Source organism: Monodelphis domestica, chromosome X (genome assembly GCF_027887165.1).
Source record: "Monodelphis domestica isolate mMonDom1 chromosome X, mMonDom1.pri, whole genome shotgun sequence".
Taxonomy (NCBI): domain Eukaryota; kingdom Metazoa; phylum Chordata; class Mammalia; order Didelphimorphia; family Didelphidae; genus Monodelphis; species Monodelphis domestica.
In genome coordinates this window covers 75,619,019-75,639,916 of record NC_077235.1, presented here as the reverse complement: position 1 = coordinate 75,639,916, position 20,898 = coordinate 75,619,019, and the positions used below count along the sequence as shown (strand labels likewise).

General features: G+C 40.4%; 1 protein-coding gene and 3 non-coding genes across 4 annotated transcripts; all 4 read right to left on the bottom strand.

The window, feature by feature from the left end:
• Positions 1–11,792: 11,792 nt before the first annotated feature.
• On the bottom strand, positions 11,793–11,851 carry MIR1544E-3 (microRNA mir-1544e-3). The gene has a single exon (NR_127614.1). It is a non-coding gene; the product is annotated as a microRNA mir-1544e-3 (primary transcript).
• A 4,986-nt stretch (positions 11,852–16,837) lies between these two features.
• MIR1545E-1 (microRNA mir-1545e-1) lies at positions 16,838–16,896 on the bottom strand. The gene has a single exon (NR_162986.1). It is a non-coding gene; the product is annotated as a microRNA mir-1545e-1 (primary transcript).
• Positions 16,897–18,022: 1,126 nt separating this feature from the next.
• On the bottom strand, positions 18,023–18,810 carry LOC100618384 (thyroid transcription factor 1-associated protein 26-like). Its single transcript, XM_056808885.1, has one exon. The coding sequence runs from the start codon at positions 18,793–18,795 to the stop codon at positions 18,028–18,030; it is 768 nt and encodes a 255-aa protein (XP_056664863.1). The 5' UTR covers positions 18,796–18,810; the 3' UTR covers positions 18,023–18,027.
• Positions 18,811–20,164: 1,354 nt separating this feature from the next.
• On the bottom strand, positions 20,165–20,225 carry MIR1544C-1 (microRNA mir-1544c-1). Its single transcript, NR_127603.1, has one exon. It is a non-coding gene; the product is annotated as a microRNA mir-1544c-1 (primary transcript).
• Between the last annotated feature and the right edge of the window lie 673 nt (positions 20,226–20,898).

The following is a 20,898-nucleotide window of genomic DNA, read 5'->3' as shown; positions in this document are numbered from 1 at the left end:
TGACAGGCAAGCTTAGGACATCTACTCAGGAATAGACAATATCTTAACACCCAGAGCAGTAACAGAAAAATTGGTAAAAGACTTGAAAGGTAGACACCAAAATGATGATTACAAAATGAGCAACCTGATAAAATTCAGGGGCCCAAATCCAACAAAACTATCTGCGTAGCTTTCAGACTTCAACAAATGGTGAAATGTTAAAACTCTCAGTGAAGAAATTAAATCTTGAAAAATTGGAATTGGACAATGAGCCAATCAATCCATGACACATCAAGAAAAACAGGTAACCAAAGGGGAGAAGCATGGAGAAATAACAGGAGAAAATGTGAACTGCCTCAGGAACAGCAACTGAATTGCCAAATAAATGGAAGACAATTGCAGAATCAGTGGACTAACTGACATATGAGTAACCAATGAGTCTTGACATCCAATGTTAAGAAACATGTCCAGATAAATTGTAGGCAGAAGGCAAAGTCACAATTGAAGGAATGCACTAGTGAACTCCAAAAAGAAATCCCCCAAGTGAGAACTGCCAGGAATGTTCTAGTTACTACCCCGAGCTTCAGGGTCAACAATAAAAGACTGCAATTAAACAGCAAATAATATATCTAATATGTTACAACCACTGCGAGGATGATAAAAGATTTCTCCTCTACTATTCTATAGAATTGCCAGCTCTGAATTCTCTTCTCTCTGTTTTCTCCTGGACCTGAAATTCTGTGTGCTCAGATGCCACAGACTTAAACATTTTCCCTTCTCTGTCTCTTATCATCTCTGCCCTTTCTAAGTCTCTTCCCAAGTTGGATCATCGAGGTGAAAGGTGCCACCCTGCTCTGAGGCCATCTCTCCTAAATTGCGTCAAAGCTCAGACATTCTCTGTTGACCACAGTAGCTTTGCTCAGGATACTATGCCAACTCTCATTCTGATAGAGCCCGGCTGACATGCCCACATGGAATTTCTCTGTTTGGCTGTTTCCATGCTTTTTCATGTTCTCTTGAAATGCATCTCCAAGTTAGACATTCACTTTTTCATGATCATCTCGCAGTGTTTTTGTTTGGTTTGGTTTCTGTTTCCAGACCTGTTGAGGTTCTAAACACAGATTTATGGGGAAAATATTTTAATTTACCACCACATTTCATCAGTCCTGTTTTAATACAGTCCCTGGTTTCACCTCTGCTAATGTTATCATGGTCTTTGCAATAGAAACACTTCTTGCCAAGCTACCAAGTTAACACCATCTTCATAACAGTAGAAGCTCATTTCCGTATCCAGTTTCCAAGAGTTGCTATACTATCCATTGTCTCATTTGGTTCTCTGACAGTTGTTCAGAGGATCTCCTTTTTCACTCTTCATTTTGTCTTGTGATTTGTCAAGCACAGTCTTGTTGTCTGATGTTGAAAAGGGTCTTGTGCTCTAATATTCTTTTTCCTTATCAGTTGTTTTGTTGCTCCCAGTATAAGACATGACAAAACTTTCTTAGAAATACAAGTATTCCAAATTAGAAATGGCGTCCCACCTGAGACTTGTTTACTTACAGGATATTTTTTATAGGTACAGCCTATAAGCATAACAAAAGAACTTTTCCTGGAGAAAAGAGTGCATTTGATTACATTTTGATGATGAGGATAATTTTTCCATCTAATTCTTTGACATTCAGAAAAGGAATGGTATATTGAGCTCTGCACATTGGGCTTCTCTGAAGGGGTTACAGAGTGAGAGGTCTCAACAGGGGCCAAACCTCCCCCATAATCTCCCCTACACTTGAATGATAGAACATCCTTAATTAATTCATGAGCAGAATGGCCAGGAAAAACTCACAGTGATTCCTTTGTGACACACGAGGCAGCTGAAGAAGACACATGGAGAGGTCCACCGATGCAGAGGTGGAGTTGGCCCTTGGCAGGGCAGGTGTGGCAGGCACCTGAAGGTGCTGGCAGAAGGCAGCAGCAGTGAGGCAGCAGTGGTGGTGGTAGCAGCGGCACCAGTACCAGGGATAGAAAAGTGGTCTTTGAAATAAACCGCTATTATATCCCTGGGCGCAGGGGCAGCTGCTAGTGGTTTGCTCTGTAGCCCTTTACTCAAATTCAGAGGTGTGGTTCCAAGATGTGGAAGAGTGTTTGTAGTCTGGAAAGAACATGCTCTACCTGAGGAAGGACCAGAGCCACGGTTAGTAGCCTAGGGACCAGAATGTTTCCCAATAGGATACTAAGTTGGAAGGAGTAAAAACCTAAAGGAAACCATGACTGAGCTGTGAAAACACATATCATACACACATGCTCAGGCCAGTCATCCCCTCCACTGGAGGGCAGAGCCAAACTGTTACATAGAGTTCAAAGTGAAGAAGTGGGGCAGCAAAAAAAGGACCTGATGATACAAAGGAATTATGGTGAGAGACAGTGCCTTATAAACAAGAGTCATAGCAGAAAAATTGGAAAAGAGTTGATAGGTAGACATAAAACTGATGACTATAGAATGAATAGCTTAGGCAAACAGAGGCACCCCAATCCTAAAAATAATATTCCCTTAGATAACAGAATTCATCAAATGGTGAAAGGTACAGAAGCTCAGTGAAGAAATTCAATCCTGAAAAATTAGCATTGAATAAGTGGGAGGTAATGAATCTATGACCCATTACGAAAAATCAGTGAAAAATATGCAAAACTTGAAAAAATAGAAAAAATGTGAAGTATAGGTAAAGGAACTGCCCTGCAGGGGAGGGCAGAAAATTACATAATCCCTGGACTACCTGAAGTCTCAATTAACCAGTCTTGACATGCGATTTCAAATAGTTATAGAGAACCGTGTCCAGATAGTTTGTAACCGATGGTCATATTCACAAATAAAAGAATCCCGTGGTCTCCCAGAAATTTTCTAGTCACTACCCCAAGCTCCCAGGTCAAGGATAAAAGACTGTAAGCATGTAGCAAACAATAATTCTGATATGGTGGAGCCACTGTGAGGATCACACAAGATTTCTCCTCTAACATGCTATAGGATTGACACCTCTTAAATTCATTTTTTTCTGACTTCTGCATGGCCCGACATTTCCGTGTTCTGAACCCATGGAATTAGACACTTGAAGTTCTCTGGTTTTCATCGTCTCTCCCTTTTTTGTGCCAAATCTCCTCCCATGTAGGTTCATCTAGGTGAGAGGGCACCATCATGCTTCTGGCCCATCTTTTCTAAATTACCTAGAAGCTCAGCCATTCTTTCTTGGCCATGGCTTCTCAAGTCTCATAGTCTGGACATTGCCAGCTCCCTGTTCTGACAGTTAGAGCCAGGACTAAAAACCCATCATAGGAATGCCTCATGCTAAGCTGTTTCATGTTCTCTTGAAAGGTGCCTCCCACAGAGATACTCAATCTCCTACGTAGCCTTCTGTATAGTTTTTGAGTTGGGTTTTTTCTGCTTTGATTTTTCAGATCTGTTGTAAGAAAGGCGGATTTTAGGGGGAAAATTTCATATCACACCATAATTCATCAGGACAATTTTTTCTGACATTATTGGTCTTTTATAATGCAAGGCCTTGTTTGACCTATGATAGTTTCATGATCACCTTTGGAATATAATCCTAAAGATTATAATTATACATAAATAATTATAATCCTAAAGAGATCATCTTTAAAACAGTTGAAGCTTATTTTGATATCAAATTTTATAGAGGTGCTTTGCCCTCCATCCACCTATTTGATTCTCTGATAATTGTGTAGAGAATGAATGTATTAACATATTTCATTTTCCCATGATTACATGTAAAGACTTTTTTTAATACTAGTTTCTTTATTTTTATCTTGAGTTCCACATTCCTTCCCCCAAGCCTTTGCCAAGACAGAAAGCACTCTGTTATAGATTTTACATGTGCAATCTCTATATACTTATTTGATGGTCAAAAGCATTTTGTCTTTTAATATTCTTGGGCTTCATTCCTTTAAACTTCATTTGTCAATCTTACTATAATGGCATCTGTTCCTTAGAAAGACAAGGATTCAAAATCGCCTTAGCTTCTGAAACTTGAGTATTTACCTGATTATTTTTGCTAAACAAACAGCACATTTAGTTACCATAACAAACATAGGTACAACAATCGTTCTAGTGGAAAACAGTACATTTAATTACATTCATGGCAATTTTTCTTACTCTTTTCATGCTTTTCCTTTGACATTCAGATTGGGCATGGTATAGTCAGGATTGCATGTTGAGGGTAGATTGAAGTTGGCAGGGTGTAAAGTCACCATAACCGCCAAATCTCCCTCAAAATCTTTCCTAAAAAGGCATCACAGGGAGTATCTAATTGATTTGTGAGCAGGAAAGGCAGGAAAATGTTCCAGAGATTCTTATTTCAAACATGAGGCATTTTAGGAAGACGCAAGAGAGGTCTACAGATGTCTGACTGGAGCTTGCTCTTTGTATGGTGTTTGTGGCAGTCAACTGAAGATGCTGGGAGCAGGCTAGCAGCAGTAGTGGTGGTGAAGGTAGCAGCGGCACCAATGCCCGGGATGGAAAGGGGAATTGCAAGGGGATCGCCTATCTATCCCAGAACACTGGGTCAGGTGCTAAGTGGTAGCTTTGTCGTTCATTACTCAGTTCACACAGATGCAGGTTGAAGATGGAGACTAGTGGCGGTAGTCAGGAGGGTGCACGTGGCCTACATGAGTAGGCACCAGAGCCAAGGTCAGCAGGCTGGTGAGCAGGCCTCTACCAGGAGGACGCCGTGATGGAGGCACCACAAATATACAGGATACCAAGATTGAGCTGTGAAAGCAAAAGGATGTAATAGACAGAAGCATGTCTGCTTTCCACTGGAGAGCACATACCAACTGTATCCTCCTAAAGACCAAAGTGAGCGAGTGGGAGGGAAAAATGAGCACATCAGAAAAGAACATGATGACTGAAAGTGACTCTGGTGACAGGCAAGCTTAGGACATCTACTCAGGAATAGACAATATCTTAACACCCAGAGCAGTAACAGAAAAATTGGTAAAAGACTTGAAAGGTAGACACCAAAATGATGATTACAAAATGAGCAACCTGATAAAATTCAGGGGCCCAAATCCAACAAAACTATCTGCGTAGCTTTCAGACTTCAACAAATGGTGAAATGTTAAAACTCTCAGTGAAGAAATTAAATCTTGAAAAATTGGAATTGGACAATGAGCCAATCAATCCATGACACATCAAGAAAAACAGGTAACCAAAGGGGAGAAGCATGGAGAAATAACAGGAGAAAATGTGAACTGCCTCAGGAACAGCAACTGAATTGCCAAATAAATGGAAGACAATTGCAGAATCAGTGGACTAACTGACATATGAGTAACCAATGAGTCTTGACATCCAATGTTAAGAAACATGTCCAGATAAATTGTAGGCAGAAGGCAAAGTCACAATTGAAGGAATGCACTAGTGAACTCCAAAAAGAAATCCCCCAAGTGAGAACTGCCAGGAATGTTCTAGTTACTACCCCGAGCTTCAGGGTCAACAATAAAAGACTGCAATTAAACAGCAAATAATATATCTAATATGTTACAACCACTGCGAGGATGATAAAAGATTTCTCCTCTACTATTCTATAGAATTGCCAGCTCTGAATTCTCTTCTCTCTGTTTTCTCCTGGACCTGAAATTCTGTGTGCTCAGATGCCACAGACTTAAACATTTTCCCTTCTCTGTCTCTTATCATCTCTGCCCTTTCTAAGTCTCTTCCCAAGTTGGATCATCGAGGTGAAAGGTGCCACCCTGCTCTGAGGCCATCTCTCCTAAATTGCGTCAAAGCTCAGACATTCTCTGTTGACCACAGTAGCTTTGCTCAGGATACTATGCCAACTCTCATTCTGATAGAGCCCGGCTGACATGCCCACATGGAATTTCTCTGTTTGGCTGTTTCCATGCTTTTTCATGTTCTCTTGAAATGCATCTCCAAGTTAGACATTCACTTTTTCATGATCATCTCGCAGTGTTTTTGTTTGGTTTGGTTTCTGTTTCCAGACCTGTTGAGGTTCTAAACACAGATTTATGGGGAAAATATTTTAATTTACCACCACATTTCATCAGTCCTGTTTTAATACAGTCCCTGGTTTCACCTCTGCTAATGTTATCATGGTCTTTGCAATAGAAACACTTCTTGCCAAGCTACCAAGTTAACACCATCTTCATAACAGTAGAAGCTCATTTCCGTATCCAGTTTCCAAGAGTTGCTATACTATCCATTGTCTCATTTGGTTCTCTGACAGTTGTTCAGAGGATCTCCTTTTTCACTCTTCATTTTGTCTTGTGATTTGTCAAGCACAGTCTTGTTGTCTGATGTTGAAAAGGGTCTTGTGCTCTAATATTCTTTTTCCTTATCAGTTGTTTTGTTGCTCCCAGTATAAGACATGACAAAACTTTCTTAGAAATACAAGTATTCCAAATTAGAAATGGCGTCCCACCTGAGACTTGTTTACTTACAGGATATTTTTTATAGGTACAGCCTATAAGCATAACAAAAGAACTTTTCCTGGAGAAAAGAGTGCATTTGATTACATTTTGATGATGAGGATAATTTTTCCATCTAATTCTTTGACATTCAGAAAAGGAATGGTATATTGAGCTCTGCACATTGGGCTTCTCTGAAGGGGTTACAGAGTGAGAGGTCTCAACAGGGGCCAAACCTCCCCCATAATCTCCCCTACACTTGAATGATAGAACATCCTTAATTAATTCATGAGCAGAATGGCCAGGAAAAACTCACAGTGATTCCTTTGTGACACACGAGGCAGCTGAAGAAGACACATGGAGAGGTCCACCGATGCAGAGGTGGAGTTGGCCCTTGGCAGGGCAGGTGTGGCAGGCACCTGAAGGTGCTGGCAGAAGGCAGCAGCAGTGAGGCAGCAGTGGTGGTGGTAGCAGCGGCACCAGTACCAGGGATAGAAAAGTGGTCTTTGAAATAAACCGCTATTATATCCCTGGGCGCAGGGGCAGCTGCTAGTGGTTTGCTCTGTAGCCCTTTACTCAAATTCAGAGGTGTGGTTCCAAGATGTGGAAGAGTGTTTGTAGTCTGGAAAGAACATGCTCTACCTGAGGAAGGACCAGAGCCACGGTTAGTAGCCTAGGGACCAGAATGTTTCCCAATAGGATACTAAGTTGGAAGGAGTAAAAACCTAAAGGAAACCATGACTGAGCTGTGAAAACACATATCATACACACATGCTCAGGCCAGTCATCCCCTCCACTGGAGGGCAGAGCCAAACTGTTACATAGAGTTCAAAGTGAAGAAGTGGGGCAGCAAAAAAAGGACCTGATGATACAAAGGAATTATGGTGAGAGACAGTGCCTTATAAACAAGAGTCATAGCAGAAAAATTGGAAAAGAGTTGATAGGTAGACATAAAACTGATGACTATAGAATGAATAGCTTAGGCAAACAGAGGCACCCCAATCCTAAAAATAATATTCCCTTAGATAACAGAATTCATCAAATGGTGAAAGGTACAGAAGCTCAGTGAAGAAATTCAATCCTGAAAAATTAGCATTGAATAAGTGGGAGGTAATGAATCTATGACCCATTACGAAAAATCAGTGAAAAATATGCAAAACTTGAAAAAATAGAAAAAATGTGAAGTATAGGTAAAGGAACTGCCCTGCAGGGGAGGGCAGAAAATTACATAATCCCTGGACTACCTGAAGTCTCAATTAACCAGTCTTGACATGCGATTTCAAATAGTTATAGAGAACCGTGTCCAGATAGTTTGTAACCGATGGTCATATTCACAAATAAAAGAATCCCGTGGTCTCCCAGAAATTTTCTAGTCACTACCCCAAGCTCCCAGGTCAAGGATAAAAGACTGTAAGCATGTAGCAAACAATAATTCTGATATGGTGGAGCCACTGTGAGGATCACACAAGATTTCTCCTCTAACATGCTATAGGATTGACACCTCTTAAATTCATTTTTTTCTGACTTCTGCATGGCCCGACATTTCCGTGTTCTGAACCCATGGAATTAGACACTTGAAGTTCTCTGGTTTTCATCGTCTCTCCCTTTTTTGTGCCAAATCTCCTCCCATGTAGGTTCATCTAGGTGAGAGGGCACCATCATGCTTCTGGCCCATCTTTTCTAAATTACCTAGAAGCTCAGCCATTCTTTCTTGGCCATGGCTTCTCAAGTCTCATAGTCTGGACATTGCCAGCTCCCTGTTCTGACAGTTAGAGCCAGGACTAAAAACCCATCATAGGAATGCCTCATGCTAAGCTGTTTCATGTTCTCTTGAAAGGTGCCTCCCACAGAGATACTCAATCTCCTACGTAGCCTTCTGTATAGTTTTTGAGTTGGGTTTTTTCTGCTTTGATTTTTCAGATCTGTTGTAAGAAAGGCGGATTTTAGGGGGAAAATTTCATATCACACCATAATTCATCAGGACAATTTTTTCTGACATTATTGGTCTTTTATAATGCAAGGCCTTGTTTGACCTATGATAGTTTCATGATCACCTTTGGAATATAATCCTAAAGATTATAATTATACATAAATAATTATAATCCTAAAGAGATCATCTTTAAAACAGTTGAAGCTTATTTTGATATCAAATTTTATAGAGGTGCTTTGCCCTCCATCCACCTATTTGATTCTCTGATAATTGTGTAGAGAATGAATGTATTAACATATTTCATTTTCCCATGATTACATGTAAAGACTTTTTTTAATACTAGTTTCTTTATTTTTATCTTGAGTTCCACATTCCTTCCCCCAAGCCTTTGCCAAGACAGAAAGCACTCTGTTATAGATTTTACATGTGCAATCTCTATATACTTATTTGATGGTCAAAAGCATTTTGTCTTTTAATATTCTTGGGCTTCATTCCTTTAAACTTCATTTGTCAATCTTACTATAATGGCATCTGTTCCTTAGAAAGACAAGGATTCAAAATCGCCTTAGCTTCTGAAACTTGAGTATTTACCTGATTATTTTTGCTAAACAAACAGCACATTTAGTTACCATAACAAACATAGGTACAACAATCGTTCTAGTGGAAAACAGTACATTTAATTACATTCATGGCAATTTTTCTTACTCTTTTCATGCTTTTCCTTTGACATTCAGATTGGGCATGGTATAGTCAGGATTGCATGTTGAGGGTAGATTGAAGTTGGCAGGGTGTAAAGTCACCATAACCGCCAAATCTCCCTCAAAATCTTTCCTAAAAAGGCATCACAGGGAGTATCTAATTGATTTGTGAGCAGGAAAGGCAGGAAAATGTTCCAGAGATTCTTATTTCAAACATGAGGCATTTTAGGAAGACGCAAGAGAGGTCTACAGATGTCTGACTGGAGCTTGCTCTTTGTATGGTGTTTGTGGCAGTCAACTGAAGATGCTGGGAGCAGGCTAGCAGCAGTAGTGGTGGTGAAGGTAGCAGCGGCACCAATGCCCGGGATGGAAAGGGGAATTGCAAGGGGATCGCCTATCTATCCCAGAACACTGGGTCAGGTGCTAAGTGGTAGCTTTGTCGTTCATTACTCAGTTCACACAGATGCAGGTTGAAGATGGAGACTAGTGGCGGTAGTCAGGAGGGTGCACGTGGCCTACATGAGTAGGCACCAGAGCCAAGGTCAGCAGGCTGGTGAGCAGGCCTCTACCAGGAGGACGCCGTGATGGAGGCACCACAAATATACAGGATACCAAGATTGAGCTGTGAAAGCAAAAGGATGTAATAGACAGAAGCATGTCTGCTTTCCACTGGAGAGCACATACCAACTGTATCCTCCTAAAGACCAAAGTGAGCGAGTGGGAGGGAAAAATGAGCACATCAGAAAAGAACATGATGACTGAAAGTGACTCTGGTGACAGGCAAGCTTAGGACATCTACTCAGGAATAGACAATATCTTAACACCCAGAGCAGTAACAGAAAAATTGGTAAAAGACTTGAAAGGTAGACACCAAAATGATGATTACAAAATGAGCAACCTGATAAAATTCAGGGGCCCAAATCCAACAAAACTATCTGCGTAGCTTTCAGACTTCAACAAATGGTGAAATGTTAAAACTCTCAGTGAAGAAATTAAATCTTGAAAAATTGGAATTGGACAATGAGCCAATCAATCCATGACACATCAAGAAAAACAGGTAACCAAAGGGGAGAAGCATGGAGAAATAACAGGAGAAAATGTGAACTGCCTCAGGAACAGCAACTGAATTGCCAAATAAATGGAAGACAATTGCAGAATCAGTGGACTAACTGACATATGAGTAACCAATGAGTCTTGACATCCAATGTTAAGAAACATGTCCAGATAAATTGTAGGCAGAAGGCAAAGTCACAATTGAAGGAATGCACTAGTGAACTCCAAAAAGAAATCCCCCAAGTGAGAACTGCCAGGAATGTTCTAGTTACTACCCCGAGCTTCAGGGTCAACAATAAAAGACTGCAATTAAACAGCAAATAATATATCTAATATGTTACAACCACTGCGAGGATGATAAAAGATTTCTCCTCTACTATTCTATAGAATTGCCAGCTCTGAATTCTCTTCTCTCTGTTTTCTCCTGGACCTGAAATTCTGTGTGCTCAGATGCCACAGACTTAAACATTTTCCCTTCTCTGTCTCTTATCATCTCTGCCCTTTCTAAGTCTCTTCCCAAGTTGGATCATCGAGGTGAAAGGTGCCACCCTGCTCTGAGGCCATCTCTCCTAAATTGCGTCAAAGCTCAGACATTCTCTGTTGACCACAGTAGCTTTGCTCAGGATACTATGCCAACTCTCATTCTGATAGAGCCCGGCTGACATGCCCACATGGAATTTCTCTGTTTGGCTGTTTCCATGCTTTTTCATGTTCTCTTGAAATGCATCTCCAAGTTAGACATTCACTTTTTCATGATCATCTCGCAGTGTTTTTGTTTGGTTTGGTTTCTGTTTCCAGACCTGTTGAGGTTCTAAACACAGATTTATGGGGAAAATATTTTAATTTACCACCACATTTCATCAGTCCTGTTTTAATACAGTCCCTGGTTTCACCTCTGCTAATGTTATCATGGTCTTTGCAATAGAAACACTTCTTGCCAAGCTACCAAGTTAACACCATCTTCATAACAGTAGAAGCTCATTTCCGTATCCAGTTTCCAAGAGTTGCTATACTATCCATTGTCTCATTTGGTTCTCTGACAGTTGTTCAGAGGATCTCCTTTTTCACTCTTCATTTTGTCTTGTGATTTGTCAAGCACAGTCTTGTTGTCTGATGTTGAAAAGGGTCTTGTGCTCTAATATTCTTTTTCCTTATCAGTTGTTTTGTTGCTCCCAGTATAAGACATGACAAAACTTTCTTAGAAATACAAGTATTCCAAATTAGAAATGGCGTCCCACCTGAGACTTGTTTACTTACAGGATATTTTTTATAGGTACAGCCTATAAGCATAACAAAAGAACTTTTCCTGGAGAAAAGAGTGCATTTGATTACATTTTGATGATGAGGATAATTTTTCCATCTAATTCTTTGACATTCAGAAAAGGAATGGTATATTGAGCTCTGCACATTGGGCTTCTCTGAAGGGGTTACAGAGTGAGAGGTCTCAACAGGGGCCAAACCTCCCCCATAATCTCCCCTACACTTGAATGATAGAACATCCTTAATTAATTCATGAGCAGAATGGCCAGGAAAAACTCACAGTGATTCCTTTGTGACACACGAGGCAGCTGAAGAAGACACATGGAGAGGTCCACCGATGCAGAGGTGGAGTTGGCCCTTGGCAGGGCAGGTGTGGCAGGCACCTGAAGGTGCTGGCAGAAGGCAGCAGCAGTGAGGCAGCAGTGGTGGTGGTAGCAGCGGCACCAGTACCAGGGATAGAAAAGTGGTCTTTGAAATAAACCGCTATTATATCCCTGGGCGCAGGGGCAGCTGCTAGTGGTTTGCTCTGTAGCCCTTTACTCAAATTCAGAGGTGTGGTTCCAAGATGTGGAAGAGTGTTTGTAGTCTGGAAAGAACATGCTCTACCTGAGGAAGGACCAGAGCCACGGTTAGTAGCCTAGGGACCAGAATGTTTCCCAATAGGATACTAAGTTGGAAGGAGTAAAAACCTAAAGGAAACCATGACTGAGCTGTGAAAACACATATCATACACACATGCTCAGGCCAGTCATCCCCTCCACTGGAGGGCAGAGCCAAACTGTTACATAGAGTTCAAAGTGAAGAAGTGGGGCAGCAAAAAAAGGACCTGATGATACAAAGGAATTATGGTGAGAGACAGTGCCTTATAAACAAGAGTCATAGCAGAAAAATTGGAAAAGAGTTGATAGGTAGACATAAAACTGATGACTATAGAATGAATAGCTTAGGCAAACAGAGGCACCCCAATCCTAAAAATAATATTCCCTTAGATAACAGAATTCATCAAATGGTGAAAGGTACAGAAGCTCAGTGAAGAAATTCAATCCTGAAAAATTAGCATTGAATAAGTGGGAGGTAATGAATCTATGACCCATTACGAAAAATCAGTGAAAAATATGCAAAACTTGAAAAAATAGAAAAAATGTGAAGTATAGGTAAAGGAACTGCCCTGCAGGGGAGGGCAGAAAATTACATAATCCCTGGACTACCTGAAGTCTCAATTAACCAGTCTTGACATGCGATTTCAAATAGTTATAGAGAACCGTGTCCAGATAGTTTGTAACCGATGGTCATATTCACAAATAAAAGAATCCCGTGGTCTCCCAGAAATTTTCTAGTCACTACCCCAAGCTCCCAGGTCAAGGATAAAAGACTGTAAGCATGTAGCAAACAATAATTCTGATATGGTGGAGCCACTGTGAGGATCACACAAGATTTCTCCTCTAACATGCTATAGGATTGACACCTCTTAAATTCATTTTTTTCTGACTTCTGCATGGCCCGACATTTCCGTGTTCTGAACCCATGGAATTAGACACTTGAAGTTCTCTGGTTTTCATCGTCTCTCCCTTTTTTGTGCCAAATCTCCTCCCATGTAGGTTCATCTAGGTGAGAGGGCACCATCATGCTTCTGGCCCATCTTTTCTAAATTACCTAGAAGCTCAGCCATTCTTTCTTGGCCATGGCTTCTCAAGTCTCATAGTCTGGACATTGCCAGCTCCCTGTTCTGACAGTTAGAGCCAGGACTAAAAACCCATCATAGGAATGCCTCATGCTAAGCTGTTTCATGTTCTCTTGAAAGGTGCCTCCCACAGAGATACTCAATCTCCTACGTAGCCTTCTGTATAGTTTTTGAGTTGGGTTTTTTCTGCTTTGATTTTTCAGATCTGTTGTAAGAAAGGCGGATTTTAGGGGGAAAATTTCATATCACACCATAATTCATCAGGACAATTTTTTCTGACATTATTGGTCTTTTATAATGCAAGGCCTTGTTTGACCTATGATAGTTTCATGATCACCTTTGGAATATAATCCTAAAGATTATAATTATACATAAATAATTATAATCCTAAAGAGATCATCTTTAAAACAGTTGAAGCTTATTTTGATATCAAATTTTATAGAGGTGCTTTGCCCTCCATCCACCTATTTGATTCTCTGATAATTGTGTAGAGAATGAATGTATTAACATATTTCATTTTCCCATGATTACATGTAAAGACTTTTTTTAATACTAGTTTCTTTATTTTTATCTTGAGTTCCACATTCCTTCCCCCAAGCCTTTGCCAAGACAGAAAGCACTCTGTTATAGATTTTACATGTGCAATCTCTATATACTTATTTGATGGTCAAAAGCATTTTGTCTTTTAATATTCTTGGGCTTCATTCCTTTAAACTTCATTTGTCAATCTTACTATAATGGCATCTGTTCCTTAGAAAGACAAGGATTCAAAATCGCCTTAGCTTCTGAAACTTGAGTATTTACCTGATTATTTTTGCTAAACAAACAGCACATTTAGTTACCATAACAAACATAGGTACAACAATCGTTCTAGTGGAAAACAGTACATTTAATTACATTCATGGCAATTTTTCTTACTCTTTTCATGCTTTTCCTTTGACATTCAGATTGGGCATGGTATAGTCAGGATTGCATGTTGAGGGTAGATTGAAGTTGGCAGGGTGTAAAGTCACCATAACCGCCAAATCTCCCTCAAAATCTTTCCTAAAAAGGCATCACAGGGAGTATCTAATTGATTTGTGAGCAGGAAAGGCAGGAAAATGTTCCAGAGATTCTTATTTCAAACATGAGGCATTTTAGGAAGACGCAAGAGAGGTCTACAGATGTCTGACTGGAGCTTGCTCTTTGTATGGTGTTTGTGGCAGTCAACTGAAGATGCTGGGAGCAGGCTAGCAGCAGTAGTGGTGGTGAAGGTAGCAGCGGCACCAATGCCCGGGATGGAAAGGGGAATTGCAAGGGGATCGCCTATCTATCCCAGAACACTGGGTCAGGTGCTAAGTGGTAGCTTTGTCGTTCATTACTCAGTTCACACAGATGCAGGTTGAAGATGGAGACTAGTGGCAGTAGTCAGGAGGGGGCATGTGGCCTACATGAGTAGGCACCAGAGCCAAGGTCAGCAGGCTGGTGAGCAGGCCTCTACCAGGAGGAAGCCGTGATGGAGGCACCACAAATATACAGGATACCAAGATTGAGCTGTGAAAGCAAAAGGATGTAATAGACAGAAGCCCATGACAGAAGGCATGCCTTCCACTGGAGAGCACAGACCAACTGTATCCTCCTAAAGACCAAAGTGAGCGAGTGGGAGGGAAAATGAGCACATCAGAAAAGAACATGATGATTGAAAGTGACTCTGGTGACAGGCAAGCTTAGGACATCTACTCAAAAATAGATAATATCTTAACACCCAGAGCAGTAACAGAAAAATTGGTAAAAGACTTGAAAGCTAGACACCAAAATGATGATTACAAAATGAGAAACCTGATAAAATACAGGGGCCAAATCCAACAAAACTAACTCCTTAGCTATCAGACTTCAACAAATGGTGAAATGTTAAAAGGTTCAGTGAAGAAATTAAATCCTGAAAAATTGGAATTGGACAATGAGCCAATCAATCCATGACACATCAAGAAAAACAGGTAATCAAAGGGGAGAAGCATGGAGAAATAACAGTAGAAAATGTGAACTGCCTCAGGAACAGCAACTGAATTGCCAAATAAATGGAAGACAATTGCAGAATCAGTGGACTAACTGACAGATGAGTAACTGAGTCTTGACATCCAATTTTATGAAACCTGTCCAGATGAATTGTAGGCAGAAGGCAAAGTCACAATTGAAGGAATGCACTAGTGAACTCCAAAAAGAAATCCCCCAAGTGAGAACTGCCAGGAATGTTCTAGTTACTACCCTGAGCTTCAGGGTCAACAATAAAAGACTGCAATTAAACAGCAAATAATATTTCTAATATGTTGGAACCACTGCGAGGATGACACAAGATTTCTCCTCTACTATTCTATAGAATTGCCAGCTCTGAAGTCTCTTCTCTCTGTTTTCTCTTGGACCTGAAATTCTGTGTGCTCAGATGCTACTGACTTAAACATTTTCCCTTCTCTGCCTCTTATCATCTCTCCCTGTCTGTGAGCTAAATTCCCTCCTAAAAAGGATAATCTAAGTGAGAGGCGGCCATTTTACTCATGGCCAATCTCTTCCCAATTGCCTTAAAGGTCAGCTATTCTGTCAACCATTGATTCTCAATTCTCACAGTTTGGACACTCTGTCCACTCCCTATCTGACAAACAGGGGCTAGATTGAGATCCCATCATGAGAATTCTTAGTGCTAAACTACTTCCATATTTTCTTAAAAGGAACATCCCAGCAAGGCACTCAGAATTGCTTTTGATCTGTTTTTTTTTTGGTTTGAATTTCCAGATCTGCTGATGGTCCAGGCAAATTTTGGGGAAAAAGTTCATATCATACCATATTTCATCAGGACTGTTTTGTTGACATTATTGGTTCTTTTATTATACAACATCTGGTTTGACTTCTGATAATTTCATGATCGCTTTGGAAATGTAACCACTTGTAATCATGCTAACACATTATCATCCTCTTTGTAAGAAAAAAGTTTACTTTGATGCCAAGTTTTACAGAGGTGTTTGGCACCCAGCTGCTTATTTAAATGTCTGGCAATTGGGCAGAGGATTAATGAATTTAACACATTTCCTTCCCCCACCCCATGTTTATAAGTACATATAAATGCAATTTCGAATATTAGTTTTTGGTTTTAATTTTGGGTTCCACATTACTTCTCCCAAGGCCTCACCAGGATGGGAGGCACTCGGATATGGATATTCCATGCATAATCCCTTTATAATTATTTGACCTGCAAAAGCATTTTGTCCCCTAATATTTGCAGGATTTATTCCTTTTAACTCCTCTGGTCAATCTTTGATGCTGATAAGTATATACATTCTTTAGAAATACAAGCATGCCACATCACAAATGACTTTACTTCTGAAACTTGAGTGCTTACAGGATCTGTTTTCTAAACAAACACTGTGATCATTCACTATAACAGTATAAGGTACAACAAAATTTCTTGTGCAAACCAGTGCATTTGATTACATTTCTGACAATTATTTTTTTCATGTTTTCCCTTTGATATTCAGATTAGGCAGAATATATAATCAGCATTGCCTATTGGGAGGCAGAGTGAAGCTGGCAGGGTGGAAGGTCACCACAACAGGCAAACTTCCCTCAAGACCTCCCTTACAAGAGCATCACAGAAAATACCAAATTGATTTGTGAGCAGAAAAGACAGGAAAATGAATGTATTTTTGGAAGATGCAAGAGATCTGTAGACTCCTGACTGGAGCTTGGTCTCTGTGTGGCATTTGTGGCAGTCCACTGAAGATGTTGGGAGCAGGCAGACAGCATTGAGGGGAGTTGGTGGTGAGGGTAGCAGCGGCACCAATGCCCAGGATGGAAAGGAGGATTGCAAAGGGATCACCTATCTATCCCAGGACACTGGGTCAGGTGCTAAGTGGTAGCTTTGTCGTCCATTATTCACTTCAGATGCAGGTTGAAGATGGAGACTAGTGGCAGTAGTCAGGAGCGTGCACGTGGCCTACATGAGTAGGCACCAAAGCCAAGGTTAGCAGGTTGGTGAGCAGACCTCTACCAGGAGGAAGCCATGATGGAGGCACCACAAATATACAGGATACCAAGATTGAGCTGTGAAAGCAAAAGGATGTAATAGACAGAAGCCCATGACAGAAGTCATGCCTTCCACTGGAGAGCACATACCAACTGTATCCTCCTAAAGACCAGAGTGAGCGAGTGGGAGGGAAAATGAGCACATCAGAAAAGAACATGATGATTGAAAGTGACTGTGGTGACAGGCAAGCTTAGGACATCTACTCAGAAATAGACAATATCTTAAAACCCAGAGCAGTATCAGAAAAATTGGCAAAAGAAATGTAGACACCAAAATGATGATTAGAAAGTGAACAACCTGATAAAATTCAGGGGCCCAAATCCAACAAAACTAACTCCTTAGCTATCAGACTTCAACAAATGGTGAAATGTTAAAAGGTTCAGTGAAGAAATTAAATCCTGAAAAATTGGAATTGGACAATGAGCCAATCAATCCATGACACATCAAGAAAAACAGGTAATCAAAGGGGAGAAGCATGGAGAAATAACAGGAGAAAATGTGAACTGCCTCAGGAACAGCAACTGAATTGCCAAATAAATGGAAGACAATTGCAGAATCATTGGAGTAACTGACATATGAGTAACCAACGAGTCTTGACATCCAATTTTAAGAAACATGTCCAGATCAATTGTAGGCAGAAGGCAAAGTCATAATTGAAGGAATGCACTAGTGAACTCCAAAAAGAAATCCCCCAAGTGAGAACTGCCAGGAATGTTCTAGTTACTACCCTGAGCTTCAGGGTCAACAATAAAAGACTGCAATTAAACAGCAAATAATATTTCTAATATGTTGGAACCACTGCGAGGATGACACAAGATTTCTCCTCTACTATTCTATAGATCTGCCAGCTCTAAATTCTCTTCTCTCTGTTTTCTCCTGGACCTGAAATTCTGTGTGCTCAGATGCCACAGACTTAAACATTTTCACTTCTCTGCGTCTTTTTTTATTTTTTAATATTTATTAAAGGAAAAATGTGTTTTAGGTTCTCTCTTGTATTTTCTTTAGAAGATACTCCATTTGTAAGTTCAGATTTGGTTGTCCTTTTTTCATTTTTTTTTTGCTCAATATTTTTTATGCTTCCATTTTCTTTTTTTATAGTGCTGTTGTGCTTTTTCTCTCTCTTGTTTTCTTTTTTCAAACTCCTGCTTCTTAGCTGAATGCTTAGCTTGTACCTTTTCATGTTCTTCTTTTGCTTTCTGATTTGATGTTTTTTTCTTATTTCTTCTTGGAGTGGCAACAGGGCTTCGTCAAAATAGCCAACAAAGCCTGGATTTAATTTCCAGGATTTACACAAGAGAGAGAAAACATACTTCATCGACACTCTAGACTTTTCTTCTGGCAAAGGTTGTTTTTCTTTTTTATCTTGTTTCCTGAGTATTTCTTCTTCTTCAGCTAAATATAGATGTTTTAAATGCTCTGGATATTTTTCAGTAAACTGAGACTCTTGTTTAATCTGTGCCTTTTTTTCTTTCCTTAATAATTTTTTGTACTCCTGAATTTTTTGTTTTCTCTGAAATGCAAATCCTTGTCCCTCATGAACACTGCATGAAAAAGCCTTCTGCGTGTTCGTCCGCCACATCCGTTGTTTTTGCAGCTTCTTCTTCTCCTTCTTCTTGAATTCTGGGCTTCCTGCTGGTCCACCCTGGGGCTGAGCTCCTCCCATCTGGGCCCCTTGAGGCTGGACCACATGGGAGCTCTTCGCCGGAGCCATGTTCCTGCTCTTCTGGGTCCCACTTCTCTGCCTCTTATCATCTCTGCCCTTTCTATGATCTAAGTCTGTCCCCAAGTTGGATCATAGAGGTGAAAAGTGCCACCCTGCTCTGGGGCCATCTCTCCTAAATTGCCTCAAAGCTCAGACATTCTCTGTTGACCACAGTAGCTTTGCTAGGGATACTATGCCGACTCCTCATTCTGATAGAGCCCGGCTGACATGCCCACATGGAATTTCTCTGTTTGGCTGTTTCCATGCTTTTTCATGTTCTCTTGAAAGGCATCTCCAAGTTAGACATTCAGTTTCTCATGGCAATTTCACAGTGATTTTTGTTTGGTTTGGTTTCTGTATCCAGACCTGTTGAGGTTCTAAACACAGATTTATGGGAAAAATATTTTAATTTACTACCACATTTCATCAGTCCTGTTTTAATATAGTCCCTGGTTTGACCTCTGCTAATGTTATTATGGTCTTTGCAATAGAAACACTTCTTGCCAAGCTACCAAGTTAACACCATCTTCATAACAGTAGAAGCTCATTTCCATATCCAGTTTCCAAGAGTTGCTATACTATCCATTGTCTCATTTGGTTCTCTGACAGTTGTTCAGAGGATCTCCTTTTTCACTCTTCATTTTGTCCTAATTATTACATGTAAATTTGTTATTTATCATTATTTGCTTTATTTTTAATTTTGCATTCCCAGGTGTCCCTGGCTGTCCCTCACTAGGGAAGTGAGCACTGTGATATAGATTTTACATGTGCAATCACAGTCTTGTTGTTTGATGTTGAAAAGGGTCTTGCACCCTAATATACCTTTTCCTCATCAGTTGTTTTGTTGCTCCCAGTATAAGACATGACAACGCTTTCTTAGAAATACAAGTATTCTAAAAAGAAATGGTGTCCCTCTTGAGACTTGTGTACTTACAGGATATTTTTTATAGGTACAGCCTATTGATTCACCATAAGCATAACAGAAGAACTTTTCCTACATTTGATTACATTTTGATGATGATGATAATTTTTCCATCTAATTCTTTGACATTCAGAAAAGGAATGGTATATTGAGCTCTGCACTTTGGGCTTCTCTGAAGGGGTTACAGAGTGAGAGGTCACAACAGAGGCCAAACCTCCCCCATAATCTCCCCTACAATAGAATGATCTAACATCCTTAATCAATTCATAAGCAGGATAGCCAAGAAAAACTCACAGTGATTCCTTTGTGACACACGAGGCAGCTGAAGAAGACACATGGAGAGGTCCACCGATGCAGAGGTGGAGTTGGCCCTTGGCATGGCAGGTGTGGCAGGCACCTGAAGGTGCTGGCAGAAGGCAGCAGCAGTGAGGCAGCAGTGGTGGTGGTAGCAGCGGCACCAGTACCAGGGATAGAAAAGTGGTCTTTGAAGTTTACCGCTATTATATCCCTGGGTGCAGGGGCAGCTGCTAATGGTTTGCTCTGTAGCTCTTTATTGAGATTTAGAGGTGTGTTTCCAAGATGCAGAGGAGTGGTGGTATTCTGGAGGGAGCAAATGCCCGGCCCGAGGAAGGACCAGAGCTTAGGTCAGCAGCCTAATGACCACATCTCTATGAGGAGGATACAGCCATGAGAGGTATTAGAAACCAACAAGAGACCAAGGTTGATCTGTAGAAGCTAAGAGGTGTAATAGACACAAGCTCAAGACAGTCATCCCTTCCACTGGAGGTTGAAGAAGCGTGTGTGAAAAATGAGCAACCAAAAAAAGACCTGATGATGTACAGCTCTTATGGCGAAAATGACGCTTAGGACATCAAATCAGAAATAGAGAATTTCTTCAAAACTAGATAAAAGTAGAACAATTAGGAATGATTTGAAAGGTGGCTATAAAGTTGATGAGTAGAGAATGAACTGCTTAGTCAAATAGAGGAGCCTCAAATCATGATGAAAATATCCCCTTAGGTATCAAAATTCCAGAAATGGTGAATGGTATAGAAGCTAAGTGAAGGAATTAGAATTTGACAAGTAGGAGCTAATGAATCCATGACACATCAAGAAAACAAGGTAAACAATGTACAAATGGTAAAAAAAAATGTAAAGTGTAGGAAAAGCAAGTGACCTACAAAAATGGT